We start from the raw sequence: 26514 nt of genomic DNA, 5'->3' as shown, positions 1-26514 counted from the left end.
CAATAAGTTCTAACTGGCTTTACTTTTGACAGGGAGTTTTGGCATACCTAGTGACTGCTCATGTTTCAGTTTCACATCCAGTAGAAAGCAGAGGGACAAGCATCCCTGCATGTGGCAGCAATATTTTGTGCCCAGCTGAGTTGCTCATCCAAAGCTACACCCAAGTTCTTTGCATCTTCTGAACTGGGATTGAGATGCTGTCAAGAACGGGGAGGGAGGACCACTGTTTATGGAATTCAGGGATAATTAATTTCTGACAAGGTATTATTAACTGACTTCGGATTTCTTAGCAGTTTTTACATGTATTCAGAAAAGTTGTTGCACACTTTATACATTTATTAAGGATTTTTACTGTTCCTTGTGCATGTGGGATGTGGAGGGGGATGACTGCTCATATGCCCCTTTGTGAGCATGTGCTCGTCAACTTGCTTAAGTTTCAACAGGTGGTGGATCCTATAAATCACACTCTCCTCAAGAATGTTTGGAAAGAGACAGTACAAAAATTTTAGAATTTGATGTCAGTACTAGTTCTGATGTATGCACCAGAGACTTGGACTCTAAATCGCCAGTCAATGGAGGATTGAAGAAACAGAGATGAGACGCCTAAATTCACTTGTTACAAAGTTATGTGAGAAAATGAATAATGAGATTAGAATTGAACTGAGTGTCAAAAGTATATGTTACAAAATAAAGAAGTGCAGAAAGAAATGCACGAACACATGCAAAGAATGTCATATGAATGAATATCTAAATTAATATACAACATTCACCAAAGGAAAAAGGAATGTCGGGCAAGATCAGTTGTAGTCTCCTTGAAACTGAAAGCCAGAAATGCATAAACCAAAACTGGATATGACTATAAGCTTTTTAATTTCTTTTAGAATGACGACAAGGTTATTAGAGATGGAGCTCCAGCTTGGCCTACGTAAGAATGAGAAAGGAAGTGGGCCATCACTCCCAGAGGAACCATCACAGCATTTCCCTGGAGCGATTAAGGGAAATCGTGGCAAAGATAAATTAGGATGGCCAGATGGGGATCTGAAGTGTCCTCACAAATGTGAATCCAGTGTGCTAACCACAGACCACCTCACACTGAAAAAATCCTAATAGATTTGTCTTATTTCTTAAGTACCAGTATTGCAAAGCTAGGGTGCACTTGCATAGCAGAATGCTTTTTTGTTTTTTAAGTTACAATGTACAAGCATTGTGAGTCTTGTTCATATACTGAAATTTGAATATGGTTGGCAACACTTGATGCGAGGAGTATATGCTTACCGACAATAATTTGTCACGTCTGTCTGTCTGAACACACTAATCTACAAAATAGTAGATGAATTTTCACGGGGTTTTCTCAGGTAGCTTCAGTATAGATTGTATTGCTTTATTTCATCAAAATCTGATCAAAGAAAAAATTGTATTGTTATTTACTGTCTTATCTAAAACTGTCACAACTGCCTGATTCTCTGTTTGAATGTGAAAGTAACTCTGTCTGTTACTTTTTCACAACCAAGACTCTGAACTGATTTCAATGAAATTTGGTGTGGAGAATACTTGAGGCGTGGGAAAGAAAGTGTGTATTACAGCATACTTATTGATTTTAGGAATTAGGGAAAATATTTACTCTTTGAAAAAGCTAGTTACTCTTTAACTTTTCATCTTTATCAATTTTGTAAAATGTGCAGATGGAAGCTCCTTCCTGTGTCCCTATGTACACACTGCTCAGCAGCTATGCATGCTGCACATGGCATTGCACTGTGCGATGGGACAGCTTGGGAAGGGGCAGAGCAGGTGAGAGCAACTGATGTTATTGCACATACAGTAGTTTACTAACTCCCCCTCACTCGTCATAACCAAGCTACTGCTATGCAAATGTAGCTGTGGCTAATAGCAAGTCTAAAATAAAGTTTCAACTCTGATGATGAGAATTAAAAAAGAAATTATATACAGTTTCCATTCAGATGACTTTTTTTTTACTTGGTTAATTACAAACATTTACAATTAACTCTGAACAACAAGTGAAATTTAATTATAAATTAAAAACATTTTTGGGAGGTTGCTTAACTATCCCAGTATATCTTAAGTCATTTGTTAGGATCTCAACAAACCAAGCGCAGGCACATGACATATTAAATGCAAAACACTAAAGAAGACTGCAGAAACTGAAGCACATAATAATATTTGTAGAAACAATTCCTGTTACATATTAAGTATCAGTGGAAAAAGTAGAAAGCACAATGGTGACAAACACACTTTCACAAAAAAAAAGAGAATATCTAAAGGAACCCTCAAGCACTGAACACCACTGAAAATATATCTGAGACAATCAGTGATATACTCTCCAATATTTGAAAGACAGTTGTAATATACTAACATGAACACAAACACATTACTTGTTTCATGAAGAAAGAATACAAACAGGGATGGCTGTTCAGTTATAATATCATCCCAAACTTTATTACACTTTTTTTCTTTTTTTAGTTTTAGCACTAGGAAAAACCATAACTTCATTTGGCCACTGGGATTCTAACAAGACAAATTTAATACTTAAGAAATTCACTTTTATTGCAGGAACTCTTGTGTTTCTTTTTTTTTTTGTAGTAAATACACTTATACATTTCTTTTCTGAGTATACATGGTGTTAAGGGGCTACAACATCACTGAAACCAATATTTTAAGTGTACAATTAAAAACTTTGTATAGAAGTTGCATTATGCTTCAGGATTTAATTTTTGCTTTTATTATCACCTGATACATGGAAGCATTTTCTTTTCCCAAGGGAAACTGCGAACTACTAGTTTTAATGTTGTTCACTGCAGGTACCTAATACCCTTTATGGTCTGAACAAAGCGCATTTGTTAGTCAGTATATCCTACTCCAAAAATAAGGCAACAAAAATATTCACAGGAAAGTTCCTCTTCTGATTGGTCAGCAGGAGGAATTAATTTGTTTCACAATTTTATTCATCAGCTCAAGCAAGTTGTAACTTTCATTTTTCACTGTAAGAAGTACCTGCACTGAAATGGTTTACTTTATACTCAGTCTAAAGAGATCACTGCAGTCTACCGATCAAAGATAGGTCCAGCGCAATTCCAAATGAAGTACATTGTGATAATAGTGACAAACTAACCTGAACAAAATACAAGCAAAAATGTTGATTAACTATACCCACATAGAGCATTCAATGTAGAAGAGAAACATGATTAAAAATAAGACAAAAAAATTTTCAGTGTTACGAAATAAATAAATACAAGCTGTTCATGTATAACAAAGAAGGTGAGACCAGAAAATTATTTGGGACATCCTTTCATTTGTGATCACATGCACATGGAATAAAAATTAGTACATTTCTGCAATGGCAAGAAACATGTATGTTCTGAAATAGTTGTGAATTACTGCTGGAGTAAAATAGGGTCACACTTTCATGTATAGAGCAGTTTATGGTTATTGAGCAAATGTTCTCATAGTATCCATGATCCCCACAATCAAATTCCATAAAGTAAGATCAGTGCGGAGTAACTGCAGATACCTTTACCATAAATTCTATGTTCACTATTTTTAATCAAATGCTTCACATAAGATACAAAGTATACCTCCGAAATTGATATTAAAACACGATTACACACAGTTTATGCTCTCTCAGGAGGTGAAACCTACAGAAATAGTTTCATTTTCAAATCCTTTCAAACAAAATACGAAAGGTCACTGAAATAATTACATAAAAAGAGCGGTCAGATCTAATTTGGTGTATTAGGTGTTGTGTTTATTTAATTCAAAACACATTTTAATAAATGGCAGTTTATGTAACTCTCTTCCTTTACTTTTAAATATTTAAACTAGATGAGAACTTGCGTTCTTATGTCACTAACACACTTGTGGAATGCCACAACTTTTCAGTTTCTGAGAAATCCTGACAAAGGACACACCCATGCGACACATTTGCTCACAAATGATGTGGTAAGGCAAGTTCCTCAATTACATTTTCAATAACTGATGGCAGCTGTCATCAGTTCAGTTTCATACTAGAGTCTTTTTTCAGAATATAAGCTCACTGAGCCTTCCCATATTTGTATGTCCACTTGAGCAACATGAAAAAGATGTGTACTTTTATAGCCGGTTACAAGAGAAACAAACAAAACTTTATGACAGATGGAATACACTTATGAGACCTCAGATTACAACAATACAAAAATTAAGCATGTTTAAATTTATTTGAGTCTATGGCTTTGTCCTGCAGCCCTGATAATATATACATAATGACTAAATGTATTTTCAACCATAACCTACAAGACATTGTTATAAGTTTAAGGATAATAATCGATTTATTTCATAACATCCTATGGCCATGGGCATCCTACTTTCAACACAATCACCTTAGCCTGGAGAGCAAATTTAAAAGCAATTTACTTCCAGCATCCCATCATAATCTGCATGAAAACACTTAAGTACAATTCATATCATATTCTTCTGCCAAAGCAAAATCACTTCATACAATTTCTTTCAGTAATAACACTTATTTTTTTCCTCATCTTTGGTTATAATTTAATCACACAATATTTACAATGGAAAGAAGTAGGGAGTGGAATGGGATGGGGAGTGTGAAGCCAACAATTCATTTGTTGTCCCAGTTTCCTGACTGCCAGTTTTTACCATAATCCCCTGCAATTATTTTGTGGATTGTAGCAACTATAACACCCTGAACATAGTTAAATAGTTGCCTTACATATCACTTGACTGAAGGACTACCAATAGTAAATATTACATCATCTTACACAGAAAGAAACATGAGATAGTTGGCACAGTTCTATTTTACAGCCCTCCACCCATAATCAGGCATAACAGTTTCTTATATGGTACAGAGGTTCTAACATTTTTTGGTATTAAATCTTAATGTAAAACAAAGCATATATTTTCCTGTCTTTCCAGGCGATATATTTCTTACAAACTGCAAGCTAAACATGATGATAAATATACAGATAAAACTTCAGAGAGAATGTCAGGAAAAGAGTGATAGAAAGTGAGAGATGCCTATAATTATTATATTCATTAATTTAATATAGAGATGTACAAACATCTGAAGTTTATGAGTTTCATTAAGGTGAGGCCTCCATTCACAAAATGACTCTTAATTAACAGTTGATAGTACCACAGATACTGAACTACAGAAATGGTGTTCACAAATTTACGTATTTACATCTTTGCAAAAAAGTGAAATGCCAATCCAGAGATTCTTCATGTACTGCAACAATTACTCACTGATACATTACAAGCACAGAAATTATCAACTAATAAGTCTCATGATTTACAATTCTATCTGGGGTCACTATGCTCATTTCTGCCACATGCTTCTTAATACATTGAGATGAAAAAACGTTCTATAGATACTGGTATTTAGTACTGCAATGGTGGCTTACATTTGGAAGAAGAATGATGCATACAACAGAGGTGAGAGAATGTGAATTTGGTCTGCACAAAGCTTTATTAAGGTGATAGGCTGGTCTGCAACATTTTATTGGCCACAATCAAATCATAATATGACAGTCAGTAGTAGTCAGTAGCGACTTCTGGACAGACACATGTATTTGCATGTTCCAGCTCATTTGATGACATTCTCCACACCACTGAAATGAGGTAAAGTGAATGCGTGAAGGCAATTTGAAATAATGCATGAAGGTTACTACTTCTCAATGTTGTGACAGTGGAGGGGAAGCAAGAAAATGAAACTAGTTGCAGGTTCACAGCACTCACCTGTTAACAGCTAATATGTGACGCACAGATGATTTAGTACTGTAAGAAGACAATTAACAAAAGCACAAAATCAACAAGACAATCACTTTGCCAACAGGATACGAATCTCCAGCCTAAAATATCCTCAGAAATGACCACATAAAAATAGCAGTAGTCCTCACATTTCTTTTACAGATATTTTCTCTTCCTCACAGAATTCAATAGCAAAAACACAACCCACAATAGTTGTGAACACCCTGAGTAGAAAATACAATGAAAACTAAGAAATAGTATACAAGAAACAGTCAGTTTTCCACTATGCTGTAGAATTTCAAAAGCTCAGCATCTTACCACTGCAAAGTGCAACACTATAGCTATTCAGCCATCACATACTTGGAATAATCTGTTAATGTAAACAAAGATAGTGTTGTAACCATAATTACGAATTTGCAATGCATATGCTCTTTTTTTTAAAAAAAAATTATAAACTTATGAGAGAAAGCAGAACTGTGACAGAGATTGTGGGGTAGTACTGGGGGTGGGTAGGAGTGGAGAAAGTAGGATTTTGGAATGTAGCAGATGCCTTAAGAACAAGTATGATGAACCCACCATGTACAATTGACTCAAAGATACTTTTTTTTTTTTTAAGCAAAAGGTTCTCACAGAAACCTAACAATAAAACAGAGATACAAAACAATTTGTGAATTCTGGGATTGGTCAATCTTCTTGAATTATCCCCAACAAATATCATCTTGGCTGCTTCTTATTCATTTATAGAGCAGTGCTTGAATACAGATAACATCACTGACCAGTTCTCAGCTTTCCTCTGTTCAAAGGGAATAGCTGTAACAAAATCATTGTGGTGCAAAATTAACTTTCCCTGAGTCTGTATATGCCAAGTATACAGTCGAGAAAGTGGCTGTCGACGTAAATAATGAAATGATAATAATAAGAGTAAAAATTGTATCACTTATAAAGTGAGTGCAACACACTCTTTTCAAAGTGGAAAATGTTAATAGCATTTCCAGGGCTGTTAATACTTGTGTTACCAATATGGTATATGTAATGAGAGAACGTGTTTATGGTTGTTTAACAGTTGGTGCAAGAAAGACAAACTAACTGCTCTACATGCTTTTACATTCTATCACCAGAAATAAAACTAAGCTTCTTGGAACTGGTTACTTTCTCATCAGCATTAGTTCAACTGTCCACGATAGCTTCTACACATACGATAGCTCGTCAGGGATAGGATATGTTGGCTTCTTCACATTGTGTGCGATAAACTACATTAAATGAAGTAGCTTTGAATAAGGCAGCGCAGAACAGTCTTAATATAGTAGTAAATTCATAGCCTGCAGACTAGAATGTATTTCTCACACTGATGCTCCAAATGTGTGGCTGAGACAATAACAAAAATATTTCATTTTTATAGAGGAAGATTTTCAAATCCTTTGATGATTAAAGTAGGAAGGGCTTATTTCTAGAAAACCTACAGTAATGTATTATGATTTTAGAAATGAAAAGAGTTGTTCTAACGGACTTTATGATATTACTTTTTAAAAGGAAATGAATATGTGCATGGGTATTCTGCAAGCTCCTTTAGAAAGTTATTATTGCTTCTGCTGGAATGTGAATGTGTCCTGATCTGTGACTAGTATAATATGTGCTTGCCAACATATATGGCAGGAAACTTGGAAATCAAGATTATAATTGGTTGGCAATTTAAGTTACAAACTATTAAAAAGGTATAAAAAAGGATGGACTATATGGTTCAGGTAATTCACTTATAGAATTCAAGATGGTGGTGATGTTTACTATAATGCACAAAATTAACTGAGACGCAGAGCATTAAAGCATGTTACTGACCAGTTAAAAAGACTGGAACAGAAATTTCATCAAAACTAAGAACCAAAGGAAAACTTAACTTGGGAAAATTTTGAATCTACTCCACTCATCGCGACAGGTGGTCCTTATCAACCTGGGATCTGAGTGGCCTGCACAAGTCCACTGAATGTACTGGAACTGTAAATCCTGCATGTAACTATTGACCAGCCACACTGCATTTGTGTGTGTTAGGGAAAAAGAAATGAACAAGATGAAAATTAGAATAGGAAATACGGAAAAATAGGACTTGATGCAGATTTAAAATGTTACCAGTTGCTCCAAGTAAAGACGTGTTGAAAACAACAATCATATTTATGCTCTGATACATGATTACCTATGGCTGGTGTTTACTCTTTGTTAATGGAGGACTGTTATGTGGCAGTGGATGATTTCACTCCTATTTTCCCCACGAACAGCAGAGGAGAACGAATATTCAATCAGGCTTCTTAGCCATAGTGCTGCACTTTCTCCATTCTATTACCTACTGTTACACATGCATTTATTTTTCATGGGTGGTAACACTAGAAATCAAGTCAGGAGGCAGCTCCAGACAGTCCCTGAGGGGTCACAGGATGTCTGTCTCGTATATTTTGCCGGTCATCGCAGGAGTAGTTGTCGTGGCTGTGGCAGCTGTCGACGGCACTGTGTCTGATGTGGAAGCTGGAGGTTTCTCCTGTTGTTGTTGTTGTTGTTGTTGGACACTGGTCCTGGGCTGTGGGACTGGTGTGGCAGCAGACGGAGGAGCTGAGGCGAGATGTGTGAGTGACCCGGACATGGTGGCGAGGCCGGCCCCGAGGCCCATCTTCGCGAGGAGGTTGCTCTCGCTGCCTGTCTTCTTCAGGAGGAGGAGGTCAGGTGTAGCGCCACCTGCAGGCGGCACGACGGCCAATGTTGCTGCACCACCCCTCTGCAGCTGCTGCAGGCGGGCGTACTGTTCCTGCAGAGCTCGCTGCTTCCTGAGCAGCTCCTGGTGACGTTGCTCCAACAGTTCCTTCCTCCCTCGTGCTGCTACAGCTGCTGCTGCCACTTGCTGGGCTGTCTGTGGCTGCTGTGGAGTCGACTGCTGGGAGATGAGACCCTCTTGTGAGTTTACTGACTCGCAGCTGGAGCTGTTGCTGGCAGGATCGAAGCGCTGCCGACCCTCGGTGGATGACGAGAGGTCCATTCCGGAATCTGGTGCCAGGGACAGTGCAGCGCCACTCCCACCTCGTGCGGGTTCCCTGAGGCTGCCCCGCCCGGGTGCACCCCTTCTCAGCGTACCTGCCGACCCTGCACTGCTGTGCTGGGCCCTCGGCGGCAGCGAGGGGCTGGTGGGCGATGCCAGAGGTGACCGTGACGACGTTCGTGGAGGAGGAGGGGGCGGAACTCGCCTGCCGGCGAGCTGCGAGAGCAGCTCCGCGTTGCGTTCGGGGACGGGTGGCTTTGGAGAGACAGGAGGTGGGCGCTGTTGCTGCTGGGACGAATCTGTAAGCGCGCCTCCCGTGCCCCCGGCAGATACCTGCAGCCGCGAGACGAGGCCGGACTGGCCGCTTCCGTCGCCGGCGCTGTCGGAGCTGCTCGGATAGGAGTGTAGTCGGCGGAGCCCTACGCCGCCTGGTGTGGACGTCAGGGAAGTGCTGGAATCGACACTACCCTTGCGTCCGGTCTCGCCGAGGCTCGAGGAGCCCACTCCTGTAGGAGGGGGCGGGCGAGCAAATGTCTGCAGTTCGTCTAGCAGAGCGTCGAGTGCGTTCTCCGGACGGGCGCGAGAGGCGTCGTCCCCGATGGCACGTCCGCCGCCGACGGTGGCCGCCATGACACCGCGCGCTGGAACGGTGCAGGCCTGCTCGTGTCGAGGGAGGAGGAGTGTGAGCGGGAGGTGGCAGTTTGTGTCGTCATGGAGAATGCGGCGATGGACAGGAGTAAAGGAGATTTTTGTGAAATTGTCAAATTCAAAAGTTTGTCGGAGAAGGATTTACAGTAAATTGTAAGGGATAGGATGGGCAAAGAAGAATAGAAATAATATCAGGTTTGATTCAAGAGTGATGCAACAAATAAAAAATAGTGATTCAGTTCAGAAATAGTAAGTGGACAAAAGTTGAGAAGTTTATATTTGCAGTTTGACACAGATGATGTGAAATAGTGTGAATTGAGCATGCAGAAATAAAATAAAAAGTGACAACACTTATAGAAGAGTTATGTATTGTGAACAAAATATTTGGCAATAAAAGGTTCATATTATATCAAAGAATCAGAAGATTGCAGCACGAGTGAAGCAGACCGTGACAAAATGTGGCCACATAAAGGCGTGTGCAACGAAATTGTGATAATTTCAGCAAATGACCCCGTCAATTCCATTGAGCAATTGCCATCAAAGGCCAGATGAGGTTACATGTTAGTTTGTATACATATATATTTATATATTATTCAGGCCAGTATAGAGAAATGGACAGAAATTTCATTTGCATAAAGTTTTAACAGTTATAAAAATTTAAAGATTGCCATTATACGAGTATATAAAGACAATTGACATTAATTCCAGCACCCGAAATTGAGCAATCAGATGCACCATTTTTGGTAAACGAGGCATCAATTGGTTTCACATAATAAGAAATGGACGTCCATCATGCAACAGATAGGGCCCAAATCAATTCCCAATTGAGCAACCACATGTAATGATAATGTAATTGAAACAGTTCAACAAAATCAGTTTCATGAAGAAGAGATCAAACATGATGCAAAATTGTACAGCAGAAATGAAGTTTTAAAAGACAAAGTCATATTTTAATGATATTAATTTTTCCACGTGTAATTAATATTTGTGCATAAAGTAATAGAAATTTGCAACAAATTTTTTCAATAGCGAGTTATATAGCGAATTACATGACAAAATGTGATTCATGACGTAAAGTGATATGAGAATATCAGAGTTGAGTTAAATTTTGAGACAAAAGGGTGATAGTTGATTGTCAGTATCAATAGTGAGGCAATATTCATAGTAATATATTCATATGTATATATAGGGATAAAAATTTTCATTTGTCAAAATGTGCAATAAATTTGCGTCATTGACATAAATTATAGTGAGAAAGAGGGATTTGAATCAATAGTGACAACATTAATGAATAACTCAAAAGTTTGAAGGGTGCACCAAAACGAGCAGTCAATTTTGGAGGTGTGAAAAGGTGTCAATAAAGACCAGATTGTGGAAAAGAATAGATTAGAAGAGGAATTGAAAAAAATTGGGATGAATTAAAGTTACACCACAGTCCACCGTATAGACAATTATTGGTAGCGGTGATGGTGATGGCACCAACATTCATCAGCAGATGAATCATCATTGCCATCATCACAGAAATCGGCGTCACCATCAAAATGACGGTGGTTCCCATCGACGTAAGGTGTCGACGGGACGGACCGTCGTCAGAGAGGCGGGGGCGTCGGTGACAGTGGGGTGGCCCACCCATCACGGTAGCGGTCGAGGGTGAGTCGCACGTGGTGGTCACAGCATTCAGCACAGTGGGGGGTCGCATCACCCGGCCACCAGTAGTGGCAGTCGGCGGATGGAGGGGGGTACACAGGGCCAGAAGGGCCAGGGGGCCACGGCCCGCACGCCCAACCACACCGCCCGCAGGGAGAGTGCAGTGATGGGTGTGGCACAAGAGTAAAAGGTGCGTGGGAAGATAGGTTTTTCCGGTGCAGTGACAAGGGCAGATCGATAAACATGGATGTCGATGCCATTCGGCGACAGTGAGTCCAGTGATTTAGTGTGGCAGATAAAGTTAGCAGACACATAATGAAGTTGTGGAAGGAAAAAAAGAAAAAAAATGTCCAAATCAAAATTAATGTTCAAATGAAGTTTTCAATAACAAACAAAGAAGACAGAGGTAGTGAAGTAAGTTTAGTACAGAGTTTAGAAGAAGGTTCCAGAATAAGAAAAGCATTTCACACAGTAACACGGAAATATTTATTGGTATCATGAGTATTTGCAGTGGAGACAGGAAATGGAAGGAAAGTGAGAAAAAGAAGAGAGAAAAAGAAAATTATAAGATTAGCTGTGTAGGGGAAGTGTAAATTCATTTTTTTTCTCTAAAAAGAAATGTACTTTTCCAAACTGATACCTCACAACATATGCTATCCATTGTGATACACACACAAATTATTCAATTCAAAATTACTAATGACTATTAATCAATTTGCATTTTTTTCATAAGTAAGACATTTCTATTTCTCTAAAACAAAACTGCACAGAAGAATTTCCAATACCTCAGGCAGTTTTTTAATAAAATGGCAATTATTCTGCCAATAAAAATGCCACATGTATACTAATATAACAAATTTTGTATGAAAAGAGAGAAAAAAGCAAAATGAAATTTTCAGTAATACCAAGCACAAAGTATCAGATAAATTATGAGTGCAATGGCTAGAAAAACATTACAGTCAAGTTCATGCCATAATGTAAAGTATGTATTTGTAATATCTATCATGCCCGTCTGTATAGAAAAGAATGGTGTATTCAATGGGTTCTCATTCATTTTCTGTCCCGATATGTTTACGCTTTAGCAATTTTTAGATGGACTGTTACTGTTGCTGACATAGATTCTTACCTCTAGGAGTCAGTGAGAAGCGGTAAGCATGAGCTGAATCTCAATAATGGGCAGTATGATTGATCAATTAACATCTTGAAACTTCCTGGCAGATTAACATCTTACTGAGAAAAACTGTTGAAGCACTGCAGCTGCATGTGTTAATGTGTACCATAAACTAGGTCCTGGAATGTGACAACTCTATATTTCATGTCGAAAATACATCAGTAGCTCTTCCATCTATCATTTCAAGTGACGACTAATGAATTTCTTTGATGGTTTGCTTGTTCAATCATGTCAGCACCTACCATTCTTGTAGAAGAACCACTGTGTCTCCCTGACTCTCATGTGTTGACAAAAATAATTGAGGGATTTATTGTTCTGTTTACAGACATTGCATTATCCTTTCACAATTAAGTATTATTATAAATTTTACATTTTACTGCTCATTACTGGGGTTCACACATAACTTTAATCACTTGGACATACTGTGTAACATTAAAGTTGTTGATCTGGCATTATATGTTTATCTTCCGATGGCCTTTTTTCTCTTACTCTTTTCTTTCTGCTGTCCATTATCTCCTTATTCTACATTCTTATATGCACTTTGCATCTTCTCGTTCTTTCTGATCTTGCTGAAAAGGGAAGAAGGAACCTGCTGCTATCACATTTGGTGACAAACTATGGGCACTTTTATGGTACCTTATGCATCTCTCCCTTCCTCCTCCTCCCAGCAAGAGGAATTACACAGTGTTCTGTCTGTGAACTTATTTACCTTACTTTGTACTTTATTACTAGCTGTGTAGTTTGCAGAAGAGTATAAATCTGTGAGTTTTCTCATTGCCATGAAGAGAAAAAAAGTTTCAACAACTTGTGAAATGTGGCCCCCTTTTTCTGACACTGCAACATGAAAAGCTGAATTTATTTTATATGAGGTTATTCAAGAAAGAAAGATTGTACTCCAAAATTTTATTTTGTGCAAACTAGAGCATTAAATACAAAATACCAACATCACTGTCCCGAGAAAGGTTAAAGGCTTTGAATCTTCTGCCTATATGACCTAAACTCGTTTCTAGGAAAACTAAGAGGGCATTATAGAAATGATGCTTTATTGTGTGGAAAGTTTGAAACTGTGAGTAAACAGTTAAGTCACAATGTCTTTCCTGACTCCAGGTTCGCAGCTACCTTGTATAACAATTTTCTGATTACTTTGAAAATTTGTTGAAAATGGTAGTGCATGCAAACCGAAAAAGTTTAAGTTGTGCATCTAGATTGCTTTTATCCTATTAATGGACACTTGTATTATTGGGCTCAAATTGGAAGCTGCTTGTTTGATTTCCTATGGTGTAAAAAATTCGTATCACCATAATTTGGATGGAAAGGTGTTGGTGTAATGCTTATGATCACCAGACTTTCTGCCTGTATCCCGAGTTAACTTCCAAACTTGTTCACAGTGTCCTATGCAGTGAGGGGAATGTGAGATTGTTGGTGGAGATCTGTCAATGGAATGGGAATGTTAAGCTCAGTGGCCTTCCTTGGTGCTTTTCAAGCAGGGTAGGCCTCTCCCTTCTTCCACCACCACCACCACCACCACCACCACCATCAACAAACATCAAACTAAATGCATTCATTATATTGTAAGAGACTGTAACCACAGTAAATATAGTATTTTTTATATTATTATTTATTCTTTATTTGGTTATTATTTTTAACACTGAGTCTGAACGGTCATCAATGTTAGGTCTGTGATGGGAGATGGAATAATATAGAGTAGTTAAAACAATAAGAGAAGCATATCACTGGCCCCTGAAAATGGGTCATAGAGAAGCAGTGTTCGAGCTGCCCATTAATGGAAAACAAGAAGTCTTTACAGAGGTTTGCGACCATAATGCACTTGTTTGTCTAGATCGCACTCTATTACTTCAACGTGTTTCAGCAGACTGCTATCATCAGATCAAAACAAAATCATGACACTGTATTACATTGAATAGTGTATAATTGTACTGAGTATGACTGATGTACTATTTGGTGTAATATGATGCACAGATTCTTCAAGTTCTTATCTGACAATGGCAGCCTGCTGTTTGAAGAAGTGAAGTGTGATAAAAATGGACAATTCTTGTAGAAGTGCCTGTGTTCATAATACTGCATTTTGAACCTCAGTGCTGTGCAATCACTGAAAGGTTAGGTTTGTATGCCTATCTTACACTCTGAAATGCAATGCTGTGAATTCATGGAAAACAGTTGTGCTTGTAAGTCTGTCTGATGAAAGGTTTAATATTTGAACATTTAATAATGGCTACAGCATAAGAGAACAACTGTCAAATTATAAAACAAAATTGCACATCTGAGTAGAGATCGATAAGCAAGAATACCAATGTGGGAGTTTTAGTAGAACTTCATTGCACACACACACCATGGGATTTTGTTGTGAATCTGTGTTGAACACTGGATGATGAACAAATTAATACAATAATGTTGAAAAGCCTATGTGTTAATGTTCCAGTATTAGAAACTTCACCATTCCAGCCACTACCCATTTTTCAATGAGTACCCTGCTGTTATGGAAGAACCATTGATTCAATGTGGAGGAGGAGGAACATATTGGTGTGTCGCCAATACATGTGAGGTGTGTCACAAGACATATAATGTCTTCTAATCTTCCATAGATTAAGAATCTAGAACATAAAAAATTTGTTCCTTTCAAGAGTCATCGATAACAAATTTGTATCTCATAGTTGTTCCATAACAAAAAAATCACATATAAAGCTGGCCTCAAAGTTTGAAACATACTTTGGCGTGGTTCTTATCCTGGAGTCTGAGTGATCTGACCTTCCTTTTTAATCTTCCTCAACAAATCCCTCTCTGATTCCCAATGAATGAACTATTAGTTCTGAAAGCTAGGATAGGGTACATATTTTTGTGTTTCCTATTGGCAGTACTGACACATTTCTCCAAAAGGTAAGTAATGGTCGTACTTCTGCCTGATAACTTAATATATTAATTGATTAAGCTGTTGAGCATATACAAGCAGCCTAGCTCATATGTGGTAAAATATAAATGACCATTTTGATATTTGCCTACGTCACAGAAAATTATCATCTTTAATGCACAAAATTTACAAATGCTCAGCTTCCAGCATTATTTCTATCTTTTGTCATTACTGAGAAATAACATTTGAAAGTCTAGTCTTTCTTTTTGAATATCCCTCTGTTTCTATGCTGGTTTCAACTGGTTGCTTTCTGATACAGCAGATACTAGAAACATGAGGAAGTGAAGAACATTTTTGAAACCTGTTTGATAAGTATTGAATGCATAATATTCCACTTATCTCATAAAACTGTACTCATCATATACGAAAATGCAAAATAGTGGGTAGCTGCACAAGAACTCCCATTTTTAGAAGAATTTACCACTGGTATATTAAAACAATTACCTCAGATGTCTTGTGAAGATGCGAGGGCTGCCTGTTATTTAGTTCTTGCTGCCCGAGGTAAATGCCTGCTCACCTTTGGTGCCTACACCAAGAAAACAGCTGTTGAAAAGATAGTTCAGATGTCTGTATTGTGCATGTTCATGTTTGACCTCCCTTTAATTTGGTGCAGCAAGCTGTTCACTGCAAGCTCGTAGCTTATAATTCTCATATTGTATTAACCTGGGGTCCACAGTGTATATTGCGGTGAATACCAACCCGAATCTACATTCTACATTTATGTATACATGGGGCAAGCCATTGTAGAGTGTGTAGTGGCAATTAATGTGTGCCAATATTAGCCACTTTCTGCACTAATCATTTTGTGTATTTGTGGCAAAAATGCCTCCTTTCTTCTGTAGATGCCCGCTAACCTTTCCTGAGCTTCTCTGTACAATTATGTATGGGCTGTAGTAATCTGAATATTTTCACTGTTTGCTGTCATGCCTACTTGATAACGAATCCAAATCGCAGATCAACATTTAAGAATTGGTCACTCTAGTGTCTCATATGGTATTTCCTTTATAGAAATATCCCTGATTATCTGAGCAGTGTCATGAGCTTTCAGATGTTGATCATAAACCATGTAATCAGATACTAAAAGGTTCTCTCTCTTTGCAATGTTCACACTCATTCTAAAATGCAGCCTGTTTTATTGTCTTGTACTGGAATGCTTTGATATGAATTTTAAATTGAGTTTAGCCTTTAAAGAGTTAAGTCCATTTTGGAAGCATTTTTAACTAGGGCATATCACTGGGAGTAATTTGCAAAGGAAAAACTACATACCCACATGAAAAGTCCAACTGGTCAATAATAAAACTGAAGATAAAAAAATCACCATCTTGGTAGTGAAACAAAATGATTAATTTGCATTATTGCTCAATGTTCAACGGCAGAAACTTAATTTTTAGTTTTTTGTTTGAATATACTGAATTAATTATATACTTCTATGCTCATCTAGTTGAACTTCTTAGAGGGCACTTCCACAGCTTCCAGTGTTCTTCAGAAAGAAGTGTACAGTCATGTCCTGCCTTTGGTACCAGTATATTGTAACCATCCAGGCATTTGAAAAGTCCTACACTGCAGACAATATCACAGTATTTGTCCATAGACACCTTTGTGAATATTTAAAAATATTACAGATATGACGGGCATAAGTCGTGCCAAATAAAGTCAAGCCATATTATGCATCTTCAAACTGATCAACAGAAATCTGACCCCCCGCCCCCCCCCCCCCCCAATATGAAGCATAATTTATTGGATTTATTTAAGATAAGTGAATGTCAGGCCTTTTTAGTAGCTTCTGTGAAAAACAAATCCAGTTTTCCATAAATTTGGTGTACAAGTCAGCTTTTGATATGGATGTGCTATGTACCTACACTTTATAGTTCTTCATATCTTTAACTGTTCTGCGCATTCTGTATTTGAAGTTAAGAATTTTGTGAGTGCTTTATGGATGTACCTCTTGTACTGTATCCCAGATTCATGTACCTCTTGTAGCACAGAAAAGAAACAGTTTTGTTATGAGATGATAAAAATGTCGTATGGGTAACTCGCCCTCATGAACTGTTGTTAAATTGGCAGTCCTGAATATATGCATAACATTCAATCTGCTTTCTCAACATCATTCTTCATAATAAGCTTTTTAATGTTCATCTGTTTTATATTATTGCTCAGAATGCTCTTCTTCTCACATCCATGAGTACTTTGTGGATTTCCCTCTGAGCATTATCATAAGAATGATCTCATTTCCCCCTTGCATACAGTGTCCAGAAAACAGCTTTACATCAACCACTTGAATTGTTTCTGAAATGCCTGTTGCAAATTAATGTTGTTCATACTTAAGTCAGTGCAGTTCACAGTGACATACAGCCATAAGGTTGATATGAAATATAGCCTGTGGAAAACTAACTTATTGTAATCATGTTATAGGAAAGTTCTTGCGGAATGTAAATACTTTAAGATTAAGGGATACCACTCATCGAAAAGCAGAAAGAATTGTCAATAGGCTAGACGCGCGCGCGCGCGCGCGCGCGCGCGCGCACACACACACACACACACACACACACACACACACACACACACACCCTACTTAATGCCCCTACACTCTAGCAGGCACCATGGCACCATGATGTAAGTGCACAGGCACTTTTCAGTGAGTGGTCTCCGTAATCCTGGAGTACTTACTATAATTAGGTTTCTTCAATTTTCTGGGCATATAAACATTTCCTACATATTTTCTAATTAAAATTTTGTACAAAGAACTCCTGGCACTTATGACCAATAGCTTCATGCTGTTATAGAAATTCACACTTCACTTTTGAACTCACACACAGTTGATACAGGTAACCCATCATTTCCTGAGTTAACTGATCTTTCAGGTACATTAGTAGTACCAATTTGTGAGCTGGAGGAAGATGTGTTTCACATAGTAACAAAATGTTCTCTTGTAATGAAGAACTATCTGTGACTGGTGTTTGAATTCAGACTAAGTGCTTTTGTGCAAGTAGAATGAGAATACCGAGTTTTTGTTAAATGTAACATGCTGGGTACAGAACAGCCACAAAACAGAACAGAATTAGCAAGGCTTGCTCCACAACTGTAGTAAAGACACTAAAACTGTTTAATGAGGGAGAATGGGCCTAGAAAACCAGAACAAAAACAGGAAGCAACAAAAATAAGGGAAAGTAAACTTGAACATGCACAAACAAACTCTACTGTTACACTACAACAATTATAAAGGAGAACATTAGCTGCAGTCATAAAGACAGTCATCACTACACCCTATTGAACATGCTGAAAAAGAAAAAAAAGACAAGCAGAGAAAAAATTGAGAACACAAAATTCAAACAACAAGTACATCATTTCATGGTAAAACTCAATAAAGAGCATTTACAACTACAATTAACTATGAGGAGTTAAGGTTAAAATTACATCAAATCATAAAATAAATGGTGCATTTCTAAATTGTAAGTAATTAAAAATCTTGCCTTTGCACTATTAAAAAGTGAAAATACAGATTCTATAATATGATGAACTGAATGGTAGCACACGTACAGCTTTTAGATGAGATGAAGAACAACAGCCATTAAGCCACTCTCTATTTTTTCTATTTGCAATCGTTCACATAAGTTATATGCCAGTGTAACAATTCAAACTATTACTCAAAGGTTTACATAAAACATAAGAATCTATACTTTCCTTTCAATGCAGAGAGGAGAAAACACTTTTTCTCGCCCTCTTTTTACTGTGTATTCAAAATTCCTCCTTCAGAAACTCTTCTGAACAAGGACAATATGAATTATCACAGAAACAAAACAGTTCAACTTTGAAACTTATAAACATTTACCTTTGACAATTACCTAAAGATTAGATTGGTATTTCAAAACAGCCTTATAAAGTAATATTTGTGGAATATATTTTAGACAAATGGATTATTACTTATCTATCACTATCACATGAACATTTGAAGAGTGCAAAAAGAATTTTGTACACTAACTTTGGAAGCAAAGGCAAACTACCTTTAATGTCACCGCATTACAGTGCAGTCAATGGCACCAAACTTTTCGCCAGGTATCAGCCAATAAGAATGACTGGCTGCTTAGTCACTGTACATCCAACTGCTTTGATCAGTAGTTGGCAGAATGAATACTTCCACATTTCTGCTTATTGTACTTCAGCTTTTATAATAATAATAATTCATATCCAATCACTGGTGAACTCAGATAACACTGTCATTTCAAGCTCAAAAACATCTACATACTTTCAGATAACTTCTCTCTGAAATAACATTTAGCCTAAAATTAACTGACGTGAATGAGCAAGTGATGATATTTTTTAATACATTATTGAATCAAGTGCACATGCTTGTCCATTGGCAAGTTTTCCTGTTCAAATCGTGCATAAAATAAATAATGTATTTCAAGTAAATCACTTTTTAATTTCGAGTATGGAACATTGCTGCACTTAAATTAAAAATATAAGTTCTACTCTGTTTACTAAAACACTAACTCCAGAAAATGTGAATTGTACTCTTAGAAATTTTTTTCCTACAAAAACTGTTCACGATCTATCTGCTGCCACAATGAATTTGAATCAATTGATTGCACTTAGGCTGCACACACACACACACACACACACACACACACACACACACACACACACACACACACACACACGATACTGTGAGTCTCTGGGAAATGACCATTGTTGACCAAATCTCTGATTTCGATGCCACTTGACAGCATTCTTATGGTATTGTGACAGCATTCTTACGGTACTGTGTGCAATCTTACAGTAGTTTCAGCAGTTTCAGATAAGCATCCATTCTTATTGATAGTGTTCAGAAATATTTTATTGTACTGTCAATGTAACCATTTCCATAACCATTGTGGTTATTGAATGCATGCAATCTCACTGGGAAGCAGCTGACTTTTGACGGTGTAGGGAGGAATCATCACTAAGAGAATTTGCTCAACAAGAGGAGAGATGACAAAGTAACTTCTCTGTATGCCAGATTGTTACACAAATGTTCTTGTGTGGTGCACTATGAATAGTATGATTTGTAGGATCTCAATATTTACTTCTTCAGTATATCAGGATGGGGGGGGGGGGGGGGGGGGGAAGAGGACAAATTTCAAAAATTTTACGGACTGAAGACAGTCTTGGGCATTAAGCATCATGTACTTCAAGAGGAAAACATCACTGATATTCATCTTCTCTAGAATTACAAAACACATTTTATTTATATTTGTCAATTGTGACTTTCCAGAGAATGAAAACCACATCGACAGGACACAACAGGGATTTTGCTAACAGCAACACTGGGATACTAAACTGAATATGTTTTTCACGAGACACATTGTACACAAAACAGTGCCTGGTCTGATGCTTATCCCTCACTTCTGGAAGGCATTTGACACAGTTCTTCATTGTCACCAAGTGAACACAATACAAGCTTTCTGGATATCAAAATAGACTTGTTATTGTCCTTAAGAGCAATTTCAGGAATAATCCAATGTACTGTTGTAGGAACATCACTCTTCAAGATATGAATGATGTGACGGATAATGTTGGAAGCTTTATGAGGCTGTTTACAGATGTTCCTGTCCTACATGGGAAAGTTGCACTGCTAAATGTAGGCAGATGTGCCAAGGATCAACACTTGATTCAGGATCGGCAATTGACTATCATCATAAATAGGTGTAATGTACTGTACATAAAAAAACACAATTATCTATTACTACTGTATTATCTGACTGGCAATAAGTCACTGGATGGAGTGACTGTTTGGACTGACTTACAAGTGGGAATGAATGCATAAACCAGATTGTAAGAAAAACTACTAGAATGCATAAAAAAAGTTGTAAGAAAAACAACTACCAGACTGAGACCCAGTAAAGAAGTCCTAAGAAAATGTAATTCATGCGTGAAACAGGTAGCTTACAGTAAATACCCTCCAAGTGTTTCCTGAATACTGCTTATCAGTCTGGGACCTTTAGCAGGCAGGATTAACAGGAGACAGTGTGGTATGTAGCCACATTTTGCACTTTCAGATATTTCTGCCAAAATGTTATTTGCCAAGTAATTTTCAACAGAATCTATGCCCGTTTATGTATAAGCTAATTTAGCATTGTCCTATGTGCCTCCCCCCCCCTCCCCCCCTGCTTCCACGTTTTCTATGGTGTGACATGTCTGGTGCCATGAAGAGCAATTCACAAAGGGTGCATCATACTGGATATTGGGTATAAGGAAGATATCGGTTATAGGTAGCACCAACATTCCATTGCAATGTAAGCCCACATCCTTAGTACTCACAAAGCAACAAATCAAGGAAAAACAAATGCAGTTGAAGAGTAAATCCCCAATGTGACTGAATGAGAGTCAGTGTCAAATTATCACTCCATCATCTTGAGTTTCTGTTCTTACTCCATCCTAATGTTTTTGTCACCTATGCATGCTTTTGCTCACAGCAATTCTTTGTATGTGTGTGAGGAATGCTAAGTTGCAATGTGATTCATAATTCATGTTTAAGTGGTTCCTTGATAACTGACTAGGGTGACCTATTATGAAGTTGGAGAAAGGCACAGGCTTAGTAAAGCACCAAAATAACCTCCATGTTGTGACTCTTTTACCTTTTACACTTCTTTATGACAGAGGTAGATTTAGAGATATATATGAGTACACACAGAAATACATCAACGTGGAAAATAACAGTTTTGTAAAGTTGGAATCATGTCTCCACAGTTAAATGTATAGGAAATGTCTGCTGACTTAAACTTACATTGGGCTTGCTTTTAATTTTTTCCTGATCCAAACAATATAATTAATTTTATTACTCCACTTAAAATATATTTTTTCCCAAAATTAATTGTTTGCCCATTGTAAATAGGCAAAGATCTGTCTTAATTTCAGTGTCAAACATACAGAACATAACTGTATCATCCCATACAGAAATGCCTCAATTACAAGAATTTTAAAAATACAACTATGTTTTACTTTGTATTAAGTTTTATCATACTTACTTTTTCACATGAACCCTTTCACTGTAATTATACAAAATCTTTATTTTCTCATTGCTGTTGTCCCCTAATATTTAGCATATGAACATTAAGAATTGCACCAAGTATATCTGAGGAACACCAGTCTGCAACATTCACATACTGTACTGCATTGCAGATGTTGTCAAATTAATAAAATGTGTTACTGCTCCTATGATCCACAAATACTGAATAAATGGGAGCAGTATGAATACAAAATTGATGCACAGATTTAGTAGCAAACTTGCAATTTTGATTTCAATTGCATTCACAAGACAGAATTTTTTAATGATTTTTTCATAATGCGGGGGCACAGTCATAATTAGGGCCTGGATTTTAATGACAAGTCATATTTTTTTCTGAACTATTTTTTAGTGTCGAAAAATGTATTTTGATTGTGTATATAAAGTCATATTTCAACAAATTTTAGAAATACGTCATATTGCGTCTAACTTTTATAAGTCATATTTCCGTCAACTTTTGCCACAAATGTTTATACCGTTTTTCTCGTATCTTACGGGACACACAAATAAGAAAATGAATATGTTGCTCATTAGATAATATTTTACATAATATTATGAAAGATAAACAGATAAATTAGTACACAGCTTTATTTCTCAGGACTGTAGCAGAATCGATGTACCACAACTGTCGTTTCGTGCACATAAAACATTGTTGCGCAGAGTCAACAATACGCTCTCAGAGCCAACAATGGTGACTTCTGCCGTAATAATCATTGTTGTCGCACAGGTGTTCCCAGTAACCAGTTTGAATACAGCCTTTGCCTTGTTCAACATGCCTAAAACAAAGTGCTCTGACAGTGTGAAGTTGTGAGGATATGTTTGAGAATTTGGAGAGAAGTTCTTTAGTACTGATGGGAAAATATTATTTTGTAAACTGTGTGAAGTTAAAGTTAGTGCAGAAAAGCACTGTAATGTGCAACAACACTGTAATACCGCTAAACTCAGCAGCTGTGTGAAACGAAGTGCTGAAAATAACGTCATGCAAACCCTGTTATTTGAATAGACAGGTCAATCGTCAACCATGCAATCATTCTGCAAAGATTTGTGTGAGATGATGGTGTCCTGCAACATACCTTTGGAAAAGCTGAAGAATCCACACTTCAGAAGGTTCTTGGAGAAGTACACAACACATCCAGTTCCAGATGAATCTACACTAAGAAAGAACTATCTGTCCGTATGCTACAATGATGTCCTTAACAAAATACGAGTTACTATTGCTGAGCAAAAGATCTGGCTGTCGATAAATGAAACTATGGATATTAGAGGGCGATATATTGCAAATGATGTTGTTGATGTTCTAAAAGTTGATGGCTCTGGAGATATGTTCCTACTAACGTGTGAAGCTCTCGATAGAGTAAACAATTCGATGATTGCTATTTTGTTTGACAACTTTCTGGAGCTACTGAGGCCGGATGGTGTGAAGAGAGACAATGTTTTGCTGCTCGTAAAAGATGGTGCTTCATATATGGCTAAAGCAGCAAAGGGCTTCAGATTCTCTACCTCAGTATGGTGTACGCCTCCTGCCTTGCACATGCGTTGCACAGAGTTGCCGAAGAGGTGCGATCAAATTACCCTGACGTGGACAAATTAATTTCCTGTGGCAAGAAGATCTATGTGAAGGCTCTGCTATGGGTGCAGAAATTCAAGGAACAAGCACCTTCAATGCCCCTCCAACTTAAACCTGTTCTTACACGAAGGGGTTCTTGGCTTAATGCTGCTGAGTATTACAGCACCAACTACACCAAAATAGGTTGATGGCGATGAATAAAGTGCTATCAAAATTGTGAAATAAGTTTGTACAGATACATTGTCTCGAAACTTGGCATACATCAACACCAATTTTTCAGTGATATCAAAAGCCATCAAACATCTGGAAGCTGTTGGCACTCAGCTATGTGAGGCCCTGAGTATTGTGCAACATATGAAGAGTGAGTTGGGTCAAGCTTGTGGTCATATGGCTGACAAAGTGAAAACCAAATTGCAAAGTGTTCTCCAACGGAAGCAACATTTGAAAATACTGAAACAAAGCTGAACTCTAGTGACCTGGCTGCATTCAAATATGCTCCATTGACATCTTGTGAAGTGGAGAGGCACTTTTCCAGGTACAAAACTATCCTCAGTGACAACCGTAGATCTTTGACAATGGAAAACCTGAAAATGCATTTTTGTGATCCAGTGCAACTTTGCAGATACTGAAGGTTGACATACGGTATTAAATAATGTGAAATGCTTTAAATACTATGTAGAAATAAAAACATTGTTTTACTGTTTCAGTAGATGAACTTTTCACTGTACTTTGTGTTTAGAAAATAAAATATTCAGACATTCAAAAAATAGATGCAAATTAGCCGCAAACCTTACAGAAAGAAAGAACCATACTTACAATATTTTGACAAGTGAATTTTGTATTACTTTATGGTGAATAAAAAATTAAATAAACAAACAAGAATGCTTTAAATAAACTTCTATTAAGTCATATTTTAGTTTTTAAGGTCATATTTATGTACGTTTTAGGTCATAAATGCCTGCATATTTTACTGTTTTTTAGGTAATTAAAATCCAGGCCCTAGTCATAATATAGTTATTTGAAGTCAGCAATGCCATTAGACTGTTGTTTGTTTGCAGTACATTTACACTTACACAGTCATGATTTCGGCTTCAAAGTGCCATTATCAAGAGTTTATAAAGTGCCTAAGATGGCATATTGTTGTATTTAAAATACACTGTTAGACACATTGTCTAAGGAATTTTTTACTTGGAATTGTCCAGTAGCTGACGTCGGCTATAGTTCTGGTGTACGTATGCCAAGGTCTTACCTTCAATGCAGACGATGTGATCCTGAATCTGCTGCACCACCAAAGCATCAGAAATTAATTTGATGAGATCATGAATGGCGTAAATGGATGGATGAACACTTTCGAAGCATTGAATTCCTTGCCTAATGGCAAGCGAGTTGTTAAGATATAGCTGTAGATATGGCCTCAAAGTCATTGTATACACCAGCTGTCATCACACCACTAACAACACACGTGTTAATAAATCTGAGAAAACAGACGAAACACGTATGTTTACAACTAAGACAAGCTAAGAATGCATTCCTCAGTATGGCGAATAACTGATTTTACACCATACACGAGCACCATACCGAAAACTGTAACCATTTATTAGTAGTATCGCACTGCGAACACTCTTTATTCGTTATATCAGCACTCAGTTCGTTCTCGAACACACGCTATGAATGAAACTTATTTACCCACTGTCTAAGGGTCGATATTTCTGGTAAAGCCTAGTGCTCTGTTTCACTTGGGTCAAGATGGTATACTCAGTCAGACTTGAGTCAAGATGGTATACTCAGTGAGGAAACAAAGCAGTAGGCTTTACCAGAAATATCTGTGTCTAATAGTGTATTTTAAATACAACAGTATGCCATCTTAGGCACTGTATAACACTTGGTAATGGCACTTTGAAGCCGAAATCATGATCGTGTAAATGAAATTATAGTGCTGCAAATAAACAACAGTCTAATGGCGGTACTGACTTTAAAGGAATTTTTTTTATGCTTCTATTACTATTATCTCAGGTTCAAAATAAATAATTTAAATTTGCATTGTGATAGTCTACAATGCAGGCAAAGTTAGAACTACTCACCTTAAAGGAGAAACGTTAACTTGCAGACAGGCACAATTAAAGGACACTTACACAAACCTTTTGGTCACAGCCTTCATCAGCAAAAGAGAAACATACACCACACAAGCAAGCACACCTCACGCACACATGACTGCCAACTCCAGCAAATCGGGCCAGAATGCAGCTGTCACATGGGATGGAAGCAGCAGTCTGCAGGGGGCACAGAAGGGGAAGGAATAGTAGGGTACGGTTGCGGAATGGGGATGGGGGGAGGTATTGGGGGTGGGGGGACACTGTTTGGTGGAGTGTACAGGGGCTATAATGTCGACAGGAGCTTGCGGGGCAGGGAGCTGGAGCAAAAAGAAGTGAAAAAGGAAAGGAGTGGGAAAAGGTGGGCAGATACATTGATAGAGAGCAGCAAACAAAGAGGGTGGGAGATGAGAATGGGGAGGAGATGATAGGTCAGATGGGGTGAAAACTGTTGTGTCGAGGTTGAGGCCAGGATACTTAAGGGAATGGAGAATGTGTTGTAAGGATAACTCCTATTTATGCAGTTCAAAAAAGCTGGTAGACAGCTGGTTGGTAGTCATACCAATATAAAAAGCTATGCAATGTTCACAGCATAGCTGGTAAATGACATGGCTGCTTTCACAGGTGTCCCACACCCTGATGGATCAGGA

General features: G+C 37.7%; 1 protein-coding gene across 1 annotated transcript in view; it reads right to left on the bottom strand.

Annotated features, from left to right (window-relative positions):
• Positions 1-1947: 1947 nt before the first annotated feature.
• The window catches only part of LOC126295230 (uncharacterized), a 2305622-nt gene continuing 2281055 nt past the window's right edge, over positions 1948-26514 (bottom strand). The window contains exon 50 of the mRNA XM_049987579.1: positions 1948-9430. Within this exon, the coding sequence (XP_049843536.1) occupies positions 8174-9430 (1257 nt within the window). The 3' untranslated portion in view covers positions 1948-8173. The remainder of the gene's footprint in view (positions 9431-26514) is intronic.

This window comes from Schistocerca gregaria, chromosome 11 (assembly GCF_023897955.1).
Source record: "Schistocerca gregaria isolate iqSchGreg1 chromosome 11, iqSchGreg1.2, whole genome shotgun sequence".
Lineage (NCBI taxonomy): Eukaryota > Metazoa > Arthropoda > Insecta > Orthoptera > Acrididae > Schistocerca > Schistocerca gregaria.
The sequence above is the reverse complement of the archived record's forward strand: the minus strand, read 5'-3'. Positions and strand labels throughout refer to the sequence as shown.